We start from the raw sequence: 18,074 nt of genomic DNA, 5'->3' as shown, positions 1-18,074 counted from the left end.
CCCGCGTGCCGGGAGGGCTCTACCTCTTCCGGCGGCCCCGGGCGGGGGGGCGAGCCCAGCTCAGCCGAGCCCGGCGCGAGTGCAGCTGGTCAAGTCGCCTGCGCTTTCACAGGAACTCACAGAAAGGGTCTCTATTGCTCTATACTTTGGGAAATATTTCTTTCTTGATTACGTCTTGGGTCTCAAGATGTAAAGGTGAACATTCTCCCCCCTCATTTGGACGGATCCATTCACCTCCACCATAGAGAATGTTGTTGTGTTTCGGCTGAACAACTCACTTCCGCCATAGAGACTACCGGGAAGGAGAGACCTGACGGGCTCTGCGCTGCCTCCCGAGGCAAGGAAGAGTCATCGGCGGGGAGTCCGCCCCAGCTGGGGAGACGTGGTCCTCAGAGGGCTGAGAAGTGGCACTGATCCCCGCCAGGAGGATCTCTGGGCCTCGACATTCACGAAGATGCTGGAGAAAACGGCTTAATCTTCAAACAGCAGCACTGCTTGGTTCTCTAGAACTCTGATGACAGTTCGTGTAAGGATTGTCATTTTTGCTTCTCTGTAACCGTTGACGTCGCTCATCCTTCTTAATTTCCTCCCTAAACGGAGCTATTGTAAGGATCGCAACCCACGTAGAAAACCTTAGTGGTCTATAAAGTATTATATGGACACGAGTTTTAGTGCCATGTAGCTTCCTGGGACTGTGTAATACACCCCCAGCCGACAGAGGTTTGTCAGTTCTGTTAATGCTCCTGAACTTGGCATAACTCCACCTCCAACGGAAGGCTCTCCGGAACTGTTCCCTTGGGAGTTAAGATGCACCTTGCCCTAACACATGCTCTATCTTCTAAACAGTTGTAACACTGAGCCAGCAAGTGGGGTGGTGGTAAAAGTGGCTGAATCCCACTGTGCGGTTTGAGTCCCAGATCTAACAGCTTGAAAATCACTCTGCATGCATGTATGTGCTGCCCAAAATTCTAAGGAGAGAATGGAGGTAATACTGTGGGCCATCCCCCCCGGCGATGAATTCTCATTTTCTCCCTCTCCCTCTCCTCTCCTCTCCTCTCCTCTCCCACCTCTCTTTCTGTGTCTATCTCCAGTGAGTGCATGTGCCCTCTAGCAAAATTTTATTTAAATAAATAAGACAGTAGATAATATTTATTGACTGAAATGAAAAGGGTATAAAACCTCATACCAATCAATCCCATGCAGTAGATTAAAAAATGATGCCGGGAGAGGTTAAGTAACTTATTTAAAGCCACTCAGTAAGTGATAGAGCCCTGGGTTCAAATCTAAGACGTTTTTGTCACTGCAGAAGTTCTTTCTGGCTCTCCAGTCGGTCCCTTGCCATGCACTGCCACTCTCCAAGCCGCCCCACCAGCAGTAGTGTGCTGGTAAATGTTCACACCTGTTGTCTGGTAGGAACACACCTTGCCTTACAGCACTGGCTGATTTTCTACCCTGGCAGACTTCAGGCTAGGATATCACAAAATGCAGAGACCTGAACAGATGATCAAGTAGCTCTTTTTTTTTTGGAGAGATTTTCACTGTAGGGCGCGTGCGCTCGCCAGACAGACAGAGAGAGACATAGAGACAGAAAGCGAGAAATCACCCCCCAGGGGGATGGTCACACCGCAATCCCTTCTCCTCCATTCTCCTCTCGGGATCTTGGGCACGCACGCACATGTGCCCGGCGTGAGTTTTAAGCCACCGGGTCCGGGACACGAACCGCAGTCGACTACGTGGGAGTCCAGCGACATAGCCATTATGCTAACTGCTGGTTCCCAAGTAGCTCTTGATCATGGGGTCAACAAACTCCTGAGTGCCAGTGCCAGCCAGCTCCAGCTCCAGTACTGTCACCTACCCCACCCGAGGCTTCCCCCTCTGGCTGGCCTTCCCCCTCCCCTGTTCCCTTATCCCCTTCCCTTTCTCCCCATGACACTGCCCTTATTAAGCACCTGCCCCAGTCCAAGCTATGAGCATCTTTCTGGGCCCCCTCTGAGTACCTCCCAGGCCTGGGGAAAGAGAATGCTGCCTGCCCCAGAGACCCACTGCCTTTTCTGGAACCTGGACAAAACAAGGAGACATGAGGAGCTAAAGAGGAGGACCCAGGGAAATTGCGACCACCCCTGGGGTTGGGGAGGAACCAGAGCCTAGCCCCCAGTGCCTGCCAGTGAAAGAGGGGAATGACGGCCTTCTCTCTCGCACTCTATCTCCCAACCCTTTGCCCACTGACATCATCATCACCATTACTACCAAACATGGAGCCTCACTAGGCCCTTCATAGGAACTCCCGTGCTGCTTTTCCCAACCACTTCTCAAAGTAGGTGTAGCCCTCCCCTCCAGCTCACAGGTTGGAAGCAGGTTTCGGGGTATGTGCTGGTTTGCCGTGACAGTTCATTTTATGTGCCCACTTACCTGAGACACAGTGTGCCCAGACATTCAGTCAAGTGTTATTCTGGGTATATCTATGAGGGGGCTTCTGATAAGATGATCGTCTGACCTGGCAGACTGAGAAAAGCAGATTACCCTCCCCCGGGGTGGGGTGGGGGGCTTCATCCAGTCGATGAAGGCCTGATAGAACAAAAAGGCCAGCCTTGCCCTGATTAAAGGTAACTTCCTGCCTGGCTGTGTCAGAGCTAGGACACATCGGCCTTTTCCTGCCTTCAGACTTGAACCGAAGCATCTGTTCTTCCTGGGTCTCGAGCCTGCTGGCATTTAGACTGAAGCGACACCTTCAGCTCTCCTGGGTCTCCAGCTCGCTGCCCTCCTACCTTGGGACTTGTCAGCCTGCACCATCGTGTGAGCCAGTTCCTTGTAATAAATCAGTGTCTTTCCTTCTCAGCCCCACGGCCCCGTGCGGGTGCACACACATGTGCAGGTCCTGTTGGCTCTGTTTCTCTGGAACACTGACTAATACCCTTCCCAAGGCCACAGAGCTATTTCTTCCTCATCCCACCAGTCTTTTCAACTCATTTTTTTCCCCCTGCTCCAAAACTCCTCCTCTCCATGGAGCTCTTTCGGCTCGAAGGTCTTGTATCACATGCCGGCTAATCATTGCCTGCTCACACCTCCCTGAATTCTTATTAGTACTGTCGGGAACAGGGACGGGGGGCTTGGCCAGACAAGTAGACCGTGTGGGATGAATTCCCCCCTCCTGTGCTCCTGCCCCTGACGATCAGCACGTAGTTGTTAATTCACTCATTCATGCCTGGTATATGCAGCTGTGCACACGCGAGGCCCATGTGATACCTTGTAATACCAGGACACGTTGCAGTTCTCCCCTCTGAGAGTTCCAGGTCTTCCAGAAGGGATGGAGCAGGGGATAGACCTGGGCAAGAAACTTCAACAAGTGGGATGGAAGAAATGGCAGCAGGGGGCCAGACGATGGTAAAACGCAGTGCTCTGCTGGGCAGTCCCATGTGGGATGGGTCCAGGTTCAAGTCTGGGACCTTCCTGAGTACATGGGGCATGCACGGGCCTCTGCCCCAAGGCTGGCTGAAGGCTGCAGGTGGATGGCAGCTTTAGGACCCCATTGCGGGTACACTCTCTCTATCAGAAGAAAGAAGAAAGAAAGAAGGAAAAAGAAAGAGAAAAGAAGGAAGGAAGGAAGGACTTCAAACGGGAAAAAGAAAAGAAATAAACATCAGGTAGTCTTGGGGGGCCAGAGAAGGCTCGGTGGAAGCTCCTGCTGTCATCCCAGAGAGATGCTCAAGGCCTGGAATAGAAAATGACATATATTCAGGGTGAAGAGGAGTCCCCAGCCTTGCTCTTAGCAAGCTGGGAAGTGACTGGGCACTGGCAACAGGTCAGCGCAGTGGCCAAGAGAAAGCCCAGACAGCAACCTGAGGAGACGGACAGGCAGGGTGGGGGTAGATTCCAGGGAGAAGCGAGGCTATAGAACTTTCCTGGGGGGGGAGGGGGCTTCCTGGGGATGGAGAAATAAAAAAACTGAGGTGAGAGGTCTCCATGAGGGCTGAGGATGGAACTGAGGGTTCCAGGTAGGCAAGGCCAGGCTGCAAAGAACAGACTTTTCAGCCTGAGCTCAGAGCCATAGCCAGCCAGGCAGACGGCCGAGTGGCCAGGCCCTCTGAGCCATGCCTGCAGCGCCTGTGGAGGGACCTTGAAGGCCAACACAAGACCTTGGGAGTAGGCAGCTGGCGTAGCCTAGAGAGCATGGCCTTGGATGGCCCCACCCCACCCTGGTGTGTGCCCAGGGGAGAGCCGTGCCCCAAAGCTGGCCCCACAGGCTACCCCAGCCACTCCAGAGCTGACCCCAGTAGCGTCACAGGGAGTGACTCAAGCCCCAACAACAATGAGTGGGACTGATGTCAGGCCGGGGGCTGCTGGTGGTGGCCGACCTGGGCGGAGGGCTAGCACCCTGGCTGCGTACCCTGGCTGCCCACCCTCCAGCCCAGGCCAGGCTGTGGAGGCGAGGAGGCCCTGCTGCCTCCTCTGGCATCTGCCCTCTGGGATCCTGGGCAAGGGCTCCTCTGCCTCCCACCCTTTCTGAGACGTCATTCCCAGCCCCCACCCTGCTGGTGGAGGAAACGGCCGGTCGGACAAGAGAACGGCAGAGAGCTTGAGCAGAGGCGCCTGCCAGCCCCAGCCTGCCAGCCTTGTCAAGCAGCTTCTAGACCTGCACCAGGCCAGGGTGGCGTGTCTGCTGTCTGTGTCGCTCATGATCTGGGCATGTGTCCCTCTGTTTTGAGGAAGGGTTCTGTGTCTTTTTCTCCAGGAAGGTCTGGGAGTTTGGCTAAATCAGGATGGGACTGGGGCTTGATTTCTGTGCCTCTGTCCCTCAGGGGTGAGGAATCGTCTCTTCCGGCAAGGTCTGTGTATCTGTTCCATGGGAGGCATGTGCCATTCTTTGGGGAAGCGGATGCTCTCCGACGGTCCTCAGCTTTCATCCACCTGGGTGAGGGAGTCTCTGTAGCTCTATGGCCAAGGGGGACGACAACTGTTTTCATTTATCTATTCCTTCCACAGGTGAAAGACAGAAAGAGAGCAACTCCAACAGGGTCTCAACACGTGATCCACTCCCAGCCTCACCCAGCCACAGATCCCGGCACACCCACCCTCTGCGCTCAGAGATGTCTCTGGATACAAACCCGGAACCTTCCCTCATGGGTCAGCCTCAGAGTTGTGTTTTACCGTGGTGCCACTGGGCAGCACCCAAGGGTGGCTCTTTTCCACCCTGGCTTCTTGCTGAGCAGGGGCATCCTGCATGTAACCTCACAGTATCCCAGGTACCTGGAGCCTGGGATGGAGTCCAGGTTTCCTGCTTGGCCACCCCAAAGCTAGGCTCCTGGGGTGGGGGCCCCTTCCTCTCCAAGGCAGGCCCCCCCGCACCCCCCTTCCCGGCCCAGCTGCCACCCCCAGCCCCCGCAGCCATGCCAGACCTGATTTATAGTCCTGAGTTGGGGCTAGCCAGTCCCAGTGCCTGGGTGAGACCTTGAGGAGACCTCAAGTGCTCCCCCATGGCCTGGCAGGATCAGGGCCCAGCAAGAGGCCAGGGTGGTGAGGAGGGTGAGTAGGACAAGGTCCTGGGGCAGCCAAGGCCAGGATATGCCAAGACCAGGCCTCCAGGGCCCCATAGCCCTCAGGCCAGCCTGAACCCAGCTGAGGACCCTGGATAGTGCCTCCTGCCCTGAGTGTTCCCGGTGTATGTGGGCAAGGAGCCAGGGAGTGAAGAGGGCTATCCCTCAGGCTTACAGGCTCCTTCCAGTACCCCATAGGTGGCTGGAGGGTTCAAGGTCCTGCTAGCTACCTAAGCCTTAACCACCCTAGCCTGGGGCCAACGAAGCCCCAGGCAGAAGCCTAGAGTCTGAGACTGGAGCAGAGTTGGAGGCAGAGAGGTCTGGGAATGGAGGCTGTAGGCTGGGGAGGACCAAGCCGGCTGAGCTACGGGGCTGCAAGCTGCCTGCCAGAGGCTCAACCCTCCGGGATCAGCCTCAGAAGAGGCCAGGCAGCCCTGGGGTCTCTGCCTCAGTGGGGGCCAGAGGGGAGGGACTGGGGTTTGTCCCGATGTCTAAACTGAAACTCCCTTGGAACCCAGGCCCGGCTCTCACAGGAGGGTGACCCATCTCTGTCCCAGCCAGGACATGGCTTTGGGAAAGCCAGACACAACTGCCTCCAGCTGTGAAGGACATCGCTGCTGGCTGTCCACTGACCATGCAGTGGCCTTCCACCCCCACAGCCACTGCTGTCCTGGCTGGGCGTGCTGGCTTCTCAGAGAGCTCATGTGGGCGGCACAGCTCGACACCAGAGCAGTTGCTGGTGACCCTAGAAACTTCTCCACTCCTCCAGACTGACCCCTGCTGGCTCCCTCAGAACTGAGACCTGGCGGCTGGGGCCAGGGAACGGGGAGGCTTCCCCTACCCCATCAGGCACAAACCCTTGGGTACAGAGCTCCCCCTCCGTCCCTGGACCTCAGGGCCACCCCTCCTGAGTCACAGTGACACCTCGCGGCTGAAGAGGGGTCCAGGGCCTTTGGGCTCAGGGCCTAGCGTGGGTCAGGTCAGGGGAGACAGGGAGGCAGGCTTCCTGGGTCTCTGTGTGAGGACAAACAGCAGGCTTTGAGGCCTTGGAAAATCCCGCCCGGGATTCCAGGCTCTGCCGGCAGCGTCACTGCCTTTTGACTATTGTCCCTGTCGGAAACGGGCCCAGCCCCCGGCCAGCAGGGACAGAGCAGCCATTGTGAGGCCCCACCAGGCTCAATGCCCCCTTGTTCGCGCTCCCAGCCCTTAGCAAGACTCAGAGGCCAGTTCTTCCAGTTGCTTAGTGGAAAGAAAAGCCCTGCCTCCAGGCTCCAGCCCTGGGCAGGGCAGGGTGTGGCAGGGCGGGGCTGAAGGAATCAGCCCCCCATCCTGTACCCCAATTGCCAGAGTCCTGAAAAGGAACCATCATCAATAGAGCTTCTTTTCTATGTGAGGCCCTGACAGGGAGCCCTAGTGGTTAAGTAGCCAGACACAGGCAGCTCAGCTACTTAGAAGCCAAGTGACCTTGGGAAAGTCATTTCCTGCCTTTGAAATCAAGCCTCCTCTTTCGTAAAAACAATAGCTAATTTTTTTGGGGGGGGGGGGCGGTGCTTGCTATGTGCCAGGAACTGTTGGAAACACTTTATATATGTATTCACTTATGTCATCTGTATTGCAACTATAGGTACAACCATTTCTCTCACTTATAGATGAAAACACTGAAGCACGGAACGGTTATGTACCTTGTCCCAAATTCCACAGCTAGTAAGGACTGGAGCCCAGATTAAACCAGGCCACCTGGTGCCAGAGCCCTGGGGCTTGTCCTCTTTACCTGCCATGTCACCCACCTGCGAGGTGAGGATGATCAGGCTTTCCTCTCGAAATCAGCTGTCGGGGCCAGCAGGTGATGTAGTGGTTCAGGCCACCCCGAAGCTGGGCTTCAGGGATGGGGGCCCCTTCCCTCGACTCCCACATGGTCAGCTGCAGTTTGAGTCCCAAACCCAGCAGCCTGGAATTCACGCCAGGCGCATGTACTCACATGCCCAAAATATCCTGAATAGAGGAGAAGGGATTGTAGCATGGCCATCCCCCCGGGGGGTGATTCCTTGCTCTCTGTCTCTGTCTCTGTCTCTGTCTCTGTCTCCCTAAGAAAAAAAACCTTAAAGGAAAAAAAAAGAAAAAAAAAAAAAAAAAAAAAACAGCTGTCACATGACAAGAATCTAGCCCGTGGAGTACCATGGTAGCTACTTCCACCATGGTGGGGCTTAGAGATCTGTAGAAACTTAGATTTCCCTTGTCCCCACCCAATCCCAAGCACGGGCCCCTCCCCAAGCATCCTGCACCCTCAAGGGCCTGTCCAGTCTCCACCTCCATCTGTGCTAAAGACAGAGATATGGAGCAGAGTGACCCAAAGGGAGGGACTCAGTCCAGCTCTGCTTCTAACCAAAGCACTGCCCCAGACTCACCTCCCAGTGAACAGACAGAAACCGGGCTTGATGAGAAAGGGCTTCTCAGCGACGTGGAGTCGGAAGCAGGGCCGAGGCCAGCAGCCCATCTCTTGATCACCATGAGGGGCACCAGCTGGTGCAGCTGGCAGATGCTCACTCGGGGCCTCCGGGTTGGGAGGACAGGAACACACACTCGGAAGTCCGCGACTCTGCTGGCTGCAGTCACTGTCAGGGCCATGGTCTCCACACCCCAACTACACATGGACCCTGCAGAAGGCCTGAAGCCAGATGTGTTCCCAGGGCTTGCGCTCCTTGGGGAACCTGCAGGCCGTGGCTGGAGCACCTGCACGGCCCTTACTTCCCCCCTTTTCAGGAGCAGAGTCTGATTTTGTCTGACTCCCACCTAGCAGGGGTTGTCTCTCATCCAGCCTGCTCCCAGGGCCAAAGAAGTGGGGATCAGGCATCTTGAGCCATGGTCCAGGAGAAACAGGTACAGTTGAGGGCACTGCCTTCAGGACTCCTACCAGGTTCCTGAGAAGGGAATGGTGAGGCTGGACAGGCACTAGTGCCATGAAGGGAGCTGGGCTCATGTGGCGGTTAGCTACCTTGGACCTTAGGTTGGGGTTGTTCTAGGCCCCCAGACCACCTGCATTGCAGCCCCTGGACACTTGTTAAAACAGACTCCTGGGCCCACTCCTCACCAAACTTGGGTCTCTATGGGTCGAGCCCATGAGTCTGCATCATAAGCCAGCTGATAAACAATGAGCCCAGGGCTCGGAGAACCTAGATAGGGGCATTTGGGCACAGCGGGGACCACAAAACTAGCTTCTTGCTAAGAAGCCAAGGGCTACCAGCTCCCTACATTCTGTGGTCAACACGACGGAGGGTTAAGGAGGAATGTTGATAAGGGGAGGAGTCCCGACAGGATCAGCAGGCAGACCAGGGGGTGGGGCAGACGTCAGCCTGTACTACGTGCTACACACACTCCCCCAGTCCTAAAAGCTCTAGGTCGAACCTATACTGGGGGGAACCATGAATTGGAGGACTCGCCCCAAGTTAGGAACTGTGAAGTGACACCCCTGAGACCTGAAGTCAGGTCTAGCCTAGAGTAGGTGCTCTAACCCAGGCCTCCCCTGGGGCCCCTACCGAGGAACTGGGCCAACTTGCTGAAGGCTTCCCACATCTGCATGACAATCCCATGAGGCAGGTGTTATTATTCACCTTTCACTAATCCGTAAACTGAGGCCTGGAGACTCAAGTTGGTAAGATCCAAAAGATCCGTCCAGAGTCACCCTGCCTCTCACGTAATTATGGAGGTGTGTAAGTGGTAGGGGGTGCCAGAGAGAGACAGAATCCCAGTGTCAGCTACATGTCTATTTTTTATTCAATATATTAAATATATTAATCAGAAAAGTCACATACTATAAATCCAGGAAAATACACAAATATAAATGTCAGAATCTGTCATTTGTCTTCTTCCTAGGGTGACGTCTATGTACATGTGGAAGGAGGGTGGAAGGAGAGAGCCAGAAGAGGATCGTGGAAAGGGGTTGCCTGGGCTGCCAGGCCCTACCCCTTCCTCCTACTCCCACTCCCACCTCAACCTCTTCCTTCCTGTATTTACAGCAGCATTCGGCTTATTTACAGCATGGTGGTGTGTTAAAAACGGTTTATCTTACAAAAAACATGATGGCCAGGGCTGGGGGTGGGGTAAGACAAATAGTGGGGTCACCCCCATGAATGCACTCCCTTCTCCTAAGGCCTGAGCTCCCTGCCGCCTTCTAGGGCAGGTGAGGAGGTGGGTTCGTCTGTAGCTCAAGCCCAGACTGGGGGTGCTCTGGGGGCCCGTGGGCAAAAGGCACATGGGGTGGCGTGACAGTGTGCATACATGGTGCACATGTGTTCCCAGGCTGGGTCAGAAGGGCAGTGTGTCCATAAAGATCTTGTCGACGATGGGCGGAGGGGGCACCAAGTCCTCCAGCTTGAGGTAGAAGATGCGCTGTAGACCCTGGGTGCACAGGGTCCGCAGCTCGGGCAGTTTGCCCAGTAGGCGTGACAGGCAGCTGGCTGTTTGGGGCTCCCCAGCCACTGTAGACACGTGCTCTTTGAGGCAGCTGGCGATGCGATTCTGCAGCTCCTCCCCCCGCCGTGGCTCCTGCAGCCCATGCCGGTCTGCAAGGAGGGTGCTGGATTAGTCATGTATCTGAGGGCCTGCCCCCCCAAAACGCAGCCTCTTCTGGGCCTCTACACCTACTGCCGCTGACCGCTCCTCACTCCTCTGGCACTGTGCAAAATCATGTTCACACATGAGCCTGCTGTCAACCTCATCAGAAGCCTAATAAGACAAACCTATTAGCCTCTGAATCCAAGGGAGAAACTGAGGCTCAGAGAGGTTAAATGACTTGTTCAAGATCACAAAAAAAAGAAAGTCCAGGTTTTCTGTCTGGGCTAGTGGGTTTGTTCTTTTTATAATTATTGTTATTATATTTTATGGGCTTAAGTTGACCAGTGAGACACACACACACACACACACACGCACACACACACAGGTAGAATGCAAGCCACCAGGTCCAATACCCAAACTGGTCAGCCATGTGGGAGCCCAGCACCTTTAACCACCACGTCACTTGCCAGCCTCAAGGCCAGTGGGCTTTGTTCTAGACTGTTCTGAGAAGCCCTAAAGTCACACAGGTGTGTTTTGGGGGCTGCCTCCAGGTAGCACTAGCTTCCAAGCCCACCACTCCCTTTCAGCCCGGGCTACCTCTAATTTTGTTCTGTGTAATTGGGTTCCTTGTGAAATTAAGTAAAAAAGGGAGTGACGGATTCTGGTGCTTTAAAAAGTAAAAGAAAGGTGAAACCCCTGTGTTTAACACCAGCTCTACCCTGTGTAACTAACTACATTTACATAAAGTTGCAAACAGGTGCAGCTAAGCGGTCTGTTAGAAGGCAGAGCATGGTCACCGTGGTCACCTCCGGGTACCTGGAAAGGGCACAGAAAGGGTCCCGGGGAGCTGCTCACACTCTGCTTCTTGACCAAGGTGCTGGCTATGGAAGCGTGGCTTGGGAAACCTTATTGTTTGTGTACCTTACTGTGTACACACACAGCATAATCGACAGGAAGATTTTAAAGCCAAACTAAAGCCTGAGGCCATAGACAGGAACCTGTGATCTGTACCCTGAGCCATTTGAGAGCACTCAAAGGCTGGCTTAGGTTTTGGGGTCAGATGCAGCTAAGTCCCTCTCCAATTCATTTTACATGCACTAGCACGGGGCAATGTAGGGACCCCAGAGTGCCAGACGCCAGCCTACCCAACTCGCTGGGGCAGTGTCCTCCTGAGGACTATGAACTCCCTGAGCCCCACCTCCTTGGACCAGCTCAGTGCCAGCCACTCACCGGTGATGAGGACGAGAGCAGAGAGGCAGGCAAAGGCAGGGACGTCGACAGCCAGGCTGTGCAGGGACCGTGAGAAGGCCAGGATGCTGTCAATCCAGTCACCGAAGCCGCGGGCACACTGTAGTCTGTGCAGCACGAGGCCTGAGCAGAAGATGAGCTTCCCCTCGCCTGGCTTGGACCTGGTGGGCAGGCAGGCGTGGGACATGGGTCATAGGGTGGTTCTAGGGCTGGGGTCACAGGGGAAGGAGTGAGTGGACAGTGGGCAGCTCACCGGTAGGCCAGACGGAGGATGAAGAGCTCCAGGAAGGCGGACTCCAGCAGCAGGTCCTGGTCGCCCGGGGACAGCTCAGCAAAGCCAGGGATCTTCTCAGCCCACTTGCGGATAACCTCCAGGGAGCCCGAGAGCAAGTCGTAGAACTGCTGCACGTCCCCGGCATCTTCCTTCCCAAAGTGGGGCAGCACCAGCTCCTGGAACTACAAGGCAGGCCGGCAGAGGTCAGCACCCGGGCAAGGCCCACACCAGCCACCATGCACAGCTGTGCCACACAATCATGCCCCAGGAGCAAGAGCAGGCCTGAGGTTCAGCCTTTGCCACGCTCATGTATTAAGCCAGGGCTGTGGCTGCTGGAAGGAGCAGTTTTCTAACTGGCAGCTCATCTGAGGGGGTATATTTTCCCATCTGGTCAGCTCAGAGGGGCTCCTCTCTCAATCTGTCGCCCTGGAGGGGCCGCCTTTCCTAGCAGAGTGCACACAGACAGCAGGTGCTCACAGTGCTCCTCCGTGAGAAGAAGCAGGGACAGGCGGTGGGGCGGGGGGAGAGGCCTCACCTTGGAGTAGTCCAGTTTGGCCATGCTGGGCCCTGAGTCCAGGTGTGCCCGGACCAGGGAGGTAAGGAGATTGACAGGGGAGGCATCGGGGGGCTGCTTGGGTTTGGAAGGTAGGCGGCCCCGTCGCCCCTTCAGGCTGTCGGTCCGGACAACTGCAGAAGAACAGGCAGGGGTGAGGAGGGAAGGAAGGTGTGCACAGCACTACTGAGAAGCATCCCCCCAAGATCCAAGTTATCCAACAAGACCTCTCCCTACTCCCCCCCCCCCCCCCCCCCCTGCCAGTGCAGGCAGGTGGAAGCCACTGCCCACTCCCAGGCCAGAGGTCCACACCTGCCCTCCCCTGTCGCCTGCAGGCCAGATGCCAGGGACCCTGCCCCACCCCACCCTGCACAGGCCTGCCTCTGCCCCCCTGGGCCCCGTCCAGACGCCCACCTTCCTTCACCATGCCCACAGCCAGGCACTTCTGGAAGCGGCAGAACTGGCAGCGGTTTCGCCGCCTCTTGTCCACAGGGCAGTCCTTGTTGGCCAGGCAGATGTACTTGGCGTTTTTCTGCACTGTGCGCTGCGGGGGGTGGGGGGGCACACAGAACAGGCTGTCAGAGTGGGGTGGGGGGAAGCCCAGGGGAGGGGACCGTCTAGATCCTGCTGCCATCGAAGACAAAAGCGCTCTCTGTTCACAGCTATTTTTCTAACATTTGGGTGGCAGGGGCGGGAGAGATGGGGGGAGAGTCCCAGAGACATGGTCGGGAGATTGCTGCCTCAAGAGGAAGACCCCAGGACACAAGATTAGGGGCAAGGGGCTCCCTGAAAGTCCAGACACCTGTACTTTTTAACGTGCCTGTGTCTATCTGCCTCTTCCCTGGGGCAGACGAGAGAGAGCTGAGGGGCTGGGGGTGGGGATGGGAAGCTAAGCAGGCACCCAGCGCTGGGACAAACACACAGCCTGTTCCCGAGTCCACCCCCAGCCCTCGAGAACCAAGCCCTCTGCCCGGATCCTTTCATCTCCTGCCAGGAGTACGAGTGCCTGGAGCACCCCTTCCCCCTGGACCCTGAGGGGGAGGACGAGCAGAGGAAATCTAGAGTCTGGCCACTAGAACTTCCCCTCCTAGACACCCTGTAGCCTGTACCCCCTCTCCTGTCTCCTCTCCCTCCAGCCCTCTGAAATCCCATAGGCCCCTGGCAAGTGAAAGGTCCCAGGAAGGTGGCCCGCCTCGCAGCCCTGCCCCTTTCTATAGGACAGGACCAGCTGGGAGAAGAACCCCAAGGAGGCCACTATCACAGACCCCAGTGGGAAGGGGCTGGTCACCTCGCCACTCCCAAAAAAAGCCCCACGCAGGGCAGCACGGTACCTTGAAGAAACCTTTGCAGCCCTCACAGGTGCGGACGCCGTAGTGCTGGCATGAAGCGTTGTCCCCACACACAGCACAGCGGCCCTCGCTTCCACCTGGAGCCCCGCTCCGGGCCTTGGCTGAGCTCGCGGGCACGTCTACCATCCCTGTGCCATCCAGGTGAGGGGACGTGGGTGCCAGGCCTGGGAAAGCCATGGGCATGGAGTAGTTCTCTCCCTCCCCCAGCTGGTGGGCAGCCTGTGAGGGGAACAGCTTCAGGGAGCTCTGGGCCAGGCCAGGGCTGGGACCAGTGGGGGGACTGAAGGAAAAGAAGGCTGGTGGCTGGGGGGGCCCAGAAGCCTTGGGCAGCTGCTCTGTCCATGCCCGCAGGCCTTCGTAAGTCTGGCTGGGCGAGAAGTGGCTGAACGGGCCATCCCAGGGAGAGAGCTGGGGTGGCTGGAAGCTGGGTGTGGATGGGGACGGGGCCGAGCAGGGACTGCCGTAGTAGTCAGAGCCACTGGAGGACAAGGTCTCGTCCAGCGGGCCGCTCAGGGTGCCAGGGTAGCAGCCGTACACCTGGAAGTCCTCGAACTTGAAGGAAGCAGAGGCGGGGGAGGTGGCTGAGGAGGAGGACGTGGAGGAGGCTGAGGAGGAGGCGGAGGAGCACGGCTGGGCTGTTCCTGGCAGCTGGTAGAGGAAGGTGTCAAACTCTCCTGTGTAGCCGTCCATGAAGGTGCTGAAGCTGGGCAGGGCAGTGGGTGCAGCACGGGCCGCCTCGGGGCTGGCTAGGTCCATGGTGGGCTTGCTGAGCTCAGGGGTCAGGGGATCGCCTGCCAGGTGGTCACGGGGTCCTGGGCTCGGTGCTGGTGTCCCATATTGGGCTTGGATACAGGGCATCTCTAGAGAGGGAAGACAGGGGAGGAGTCAGGGAGAGAAGGCAGAGCTTGGTCGCAAAGAGCAGCCAGGCCATGGGCCTAGAGTTGACGGCCCCAGGCAGCGTCCCAGCTTAGAGCTGTGACACTGAGGCATCGGGGCCATGGCCTACCACAGAACCCAGGAATCCTGACCACTGACCAGAGCGCCATCTCCACCTCCATACCACAAAGCCCTGGGGCAGTGGCCCAGTGAGAGTGGGCTCAGTAGGAAGGCCAGCCACACCCCAGCTGGCCTGGGAACCCTAGGGAAGGCATCCAGCCAGCGTTTCTCTGCTGGAACAGGGGGAAGCTGTGTTCCTCCAGCCCCCTCCCCTCCCCCACTGGGGAAGGCGTGGGTGGGGGCTGGGAGAAGGGTGGGTGGGAGAGGCAGCCCAGCAAATCCTCAGCTCAGCTCCAGGAGCAGATAGGCTGTTTCTGCAACCAGGCACTTCCTGTGAATATTCCCAGGCACACCCCGGCCTCTGCAAAACTCCTGACTTTCTTCCCCTCACTGTACCTGGGAAGAAGGACATCCTGGAAATGGACAAGGAGCTGAGCGTGAAGGCACAGCTGTCTAGGTGGCCTCAGCAGCCACGCAGCTGCCCCAGCCTGTCCTCCATCCCCACCCCAACCATGCACCATAACCAAAGGCAGCAGACCCTATGCACACCCCAATATATCCACTGGGGCCAAGTACCCACTCTGCACTGCCCAAGATGCTCTCAGAGGCAAACAGAAAGGGAGCCCAGGCCTCCTCATGCATCCCCAGATCTTCAGGGAACTGGGTAAGCTGGCTCCAGTCCTTCAAAGGCCACATGCTGGAGGGAGGAAAAGGACAGCCTTGGACTTCCTGGAGAATCGACAGTCACTAAGAGAACTGTCCCCCCAGTTATTTTTATAAGAGAACTCTCAGAATCCTGCAGAAGACTTAACGTGGTTATGTAGGAGCAAGGAGACTGGTGGGTGGAGAGGAGACATCCTGCCCCCCACCCGAGGTTTTTCCACCAAAGCAGTGTCTGAGCCCAGAGGATCCAGGCTCAGGCCAAGGAGCTGACACGCGCTCAATCTCAAGGAGCCTGAAGGGACAAAGACCGAATCACTCGGGAGAGACCCCTACATTCAAAACTGGTCAAAAAATAATGGAGAAGAGGCTCCAAGACAGCCCCCTTTCCCACCTCCACGCATGGGGTCTGTATAATTCTGGCCTTACCAGTCAAGGAGGGAAGCTGGCTAAAAAAAAATCCAGAGTACTGCAGTGCTGGGGGCAAAGCCTGTCACCACCTCCTGGCCAAGAGCCAGGAAGTTCTCTGGTCCTAGCCTTTCTCCCACCCACATGGACCCCAGACAGGACAGCTCCACCCATGTCTGATGCTCACACAACAAAGCCCCTCGGAGCTCTGGCCCCACCCGCCCAGTGGCACCTGTCCACAGGCATACAGCACCTGGAGAGATAAGGCTGGCCACGTCTGCGACACTAGGACAGCCCCGGCAGGGATGGCTTGGGGGTGGAGGAGGAAAGGCAGTAGCCACGCAGGACTGGGCAGGACCGGGTGTTCGTTCCAGCCTTATTCAAATCCTGTTTCTCCACTTGGACGTCCCACATCCGGATCAACCCCCACCAACCAGCCACCCCCCCTTCATGCAGGTACTTAACAATACAAGACACGGACCTATATCTAGCCTTGTTGGGGGGAGCAGTCTGACAGGGAAGAGGAAGAGGTGGGGCCGAAGGGGGTGTAGGGAGAATCCGGCTTCAGGCAGGTCCTGGCAACAATGTAGTTTGCACCTGTTATCCTGAGCAAGCCTCGAGCTGCACCCTACCTGTAAGGTCCAATGGGGGCCACTGCGGGAGGGGGCAGAGGTGATCAGCATATGGGGCTGGAAAGGTTGTGGGGGAGAGGGAGCACTCTCCAGGTAAAATGACGCCCAGACTCCAACATGAGCAACTTCCATACGGGAGCCCCAAGGGCAAAGGTTTCCACCTCTCTCTCTCTCTCTCTCTCTCTCACACACACACACACACACACATACACACACACACACAAACACATGGAAATCCAAATCACAGATACAATTCCCTTTGCACTACAAGAGACCCTGCCCCTGTCCCTAAGCAGCCTAGCTTATTTCAACACACAGCAAGTACCCCTGCACAACTCAGCCAGCAACCTAGTCCTTTCCTTCAGTACTCCAAGGTCTCCCCAAAAGTTCATGCTGGGGAATCCCTGCGAACTAACCTACAGCCTCCAACGTGTTAATAACACGACTGGGGCAGAGAGAGGGGGGCTGGCAGGCCTGAAGAAGCCCCTTTTGGAAATCCAGTCCTGGTGGGAGTTGAACGGATCCCAGAAGTCCCGAAGCTCTGGTACCTTTCCTCCGACTGTACCGAAACCCCCAATAGCACCCAAGTGCAGAGCACCATGCGCCCACTTGGGCACCCTGGGAGACTGAACTATGCCAGTCGCCTGCTGGACAAGTGTGCACTGCCGGCGCCAACTCCAACCCCCTGCGGCTTCCACCTTGCAGACACTCCGCCCCTCCCCCCCCACAGCACCCGGTAGATTCCAGTCCGGTCTGGGTCCTCACCCCGCTCCAACCTCTATCCCTCCACGCCACAGCTGCACTCTGCACGGCGCTCCTGCATGCCAACCTTACAACATCCTTTCTGCCCGCGCGTACACCCATCGCCTTCATGCACCGCCCCTAAAAACAGATGCATGCTCCCCGCGGGGGACACCTACCCGGCCGGCTGTTGCTTCCTCCTGCCCGGGACCACCACGTCCCGAGTCGCCGGCTGGTCCCGCGTGAGATCCCGAGGTCGTTTATGCGTACTCCCCCAACTTTCGCAGCCTCCGCCACTGGGGCTCCCCGGGCGAGCCGGACCCTCCTCTTAAGCGCTCCGTGACGCACGGGGAGGGGCGGGGGCGCCACTGACGCACGCGGCCCGGCAAGCTTTGGCCATACAAGGGCGCGGGGGGCGGCGCGGGGCCGGCGGGAGGCGGCCAGGGGGAGGCGCGGGGCCGGGGAGCCCGAGGGGGCGGGGCGAGAGGGGGGGCCTGGAATGTCTGCGCGCGTGACGCACGAGGGGTTCCATTGACGCAGAGAGCGCGGATTGTTTGATCTATAAATAGTCACCTCGCGCCCGCTGCACCGGCTAAAAATAGCAGCTCCCGGACAGCTTAGGCTCCCCCTAGCTCGGCTTAGAACCCGGTCGGGAGCCCCCAGGTCCGAACTAATCGGCCGGGAGGGATAGAGCCCGAAAAGAGGGCGCTCTAGAGCCGCGGCTGCTGGGCTTCCCCGAACGAGGATCTCCTCACCCTCTGGCTGCTCCCAAGAGCCAACCGCGCCCGGTCCCTCTGGCTCCCTCCGAACCGGCCCCGCCTTTGCACCCTCCCAAGTCCTTTCTGGAGGCCTGGGGGGTGTCGCCCTCTGCCGCTGCTGGGCGACCAGAGCAGGCCGAGGGCCGGGGCGGGCAACTCTCGGGCACCCTTGCCTCGGGAGCCTGAGTGCCACCGCAGCCCCAGATGCAGCAAGTGCACTGGACGTGTCTTCCCAGCAGGGTCTCGGGCTAACGGGTGGCCCCAGGCGTCAGTTAGAGCCCCCCACTTCTCGCTCGCGGTAGGCTCCCCTGCAGAGTACGTTCCCTAAGGCAGAGGTTTGCTAATGGTTCCTCGAGCCGCTGCCTCTACTTGC

At 57.6% G+C, this 18,074-nt stretch overlaps 1 protein-coding gene and 1 long non-coding RNA gene across 5 annotated transcripts in view; one reads left to right on the top strand and one right to left on the bottom strand.

Annotated features, from left to right (window-relative positions):
* Positions 1 to 47: 47 nt before the first annotated feature.
* On the top strand, positions 48 to 9,478 carry LOC102492519 (uncharacterized). Its single transcript, XR_336688.3, has 3 exons — positions 48 to 526; positions 4,981 to 5,121; positions 9,402 to 9,478. It is a non-coding gene; the product is annotated as an uncharacterized LOC102492519 (long non-coding RNA).
* The window catches only part of NR4A1 (nuclear receptor subfamily 4 group A member 1), a 23,361-nt gene continuing 14,566 nt past the window's right edge, over positions 9,280 to 18,074 (bottom strand). For 2 of the 4 annotated variants that reach the window (XM_027766202.1, XM_006163157.3), the window contains exons 3-8: positions 13,489 to 14,366; positions 12,572 to 12,701; positions 12,140 to 12,291; positions 11,584 to 11,786; positions 11,313 to 11,491; positions 9,280 to 10,090 (exon numbers count right to left, since the gene is read on the bottom strand). In XM_027766202.1, coding sequence (XP_027622003.1) covers positions 9,834 to 10,090; positions 11,313 to 11,491; positions 11,584 to 11,786; positions 12,140 to 12,291; positions 12,572 to 12,701; positions 13,489 to 14,364 — 1,797 coding nt within the window. In that variant the 5' untranslated portion in view covers positions 14,365 to 14,366 and the 3' untranslated portion in view covers positions 9,280 to 9,833. Of the gene's footprint in view, positions 10,254 to 11,312; positions 11,492 to 11,583; positions 11,787 to 12,139; positions 12,292 to 12,571; positions 12,702 to 13,488; positions 14,367 to 17,122; positions 17,283 to 18,074 lie in introns of those variants that run through there. The other 2 variants (XM_006163156.3, XM_027766203.1) reach the window with 2 other exon arrangements.

Source organism: Tupaia chinensis, unplaced genomic scaffold (assembly GCF_000334495.1).
Source record: "Tupaia chinensis unplaced genomic scaffold, TupChi_1.0 Scaffold141469_1, whole genome shotgun sequence".
Classification (NCBI taxonomy): Eukaryota; Metazoa; Chordata; class Mammalia; order Scandentia; family Tupaiidae; genus Tupaia; species Tupaia belangeri.
The sequence above is the reverse complement of the archived record's forward strand: the minus strand, read 5'-3'. Positions and strand labels throughout refer to the sequence as shown.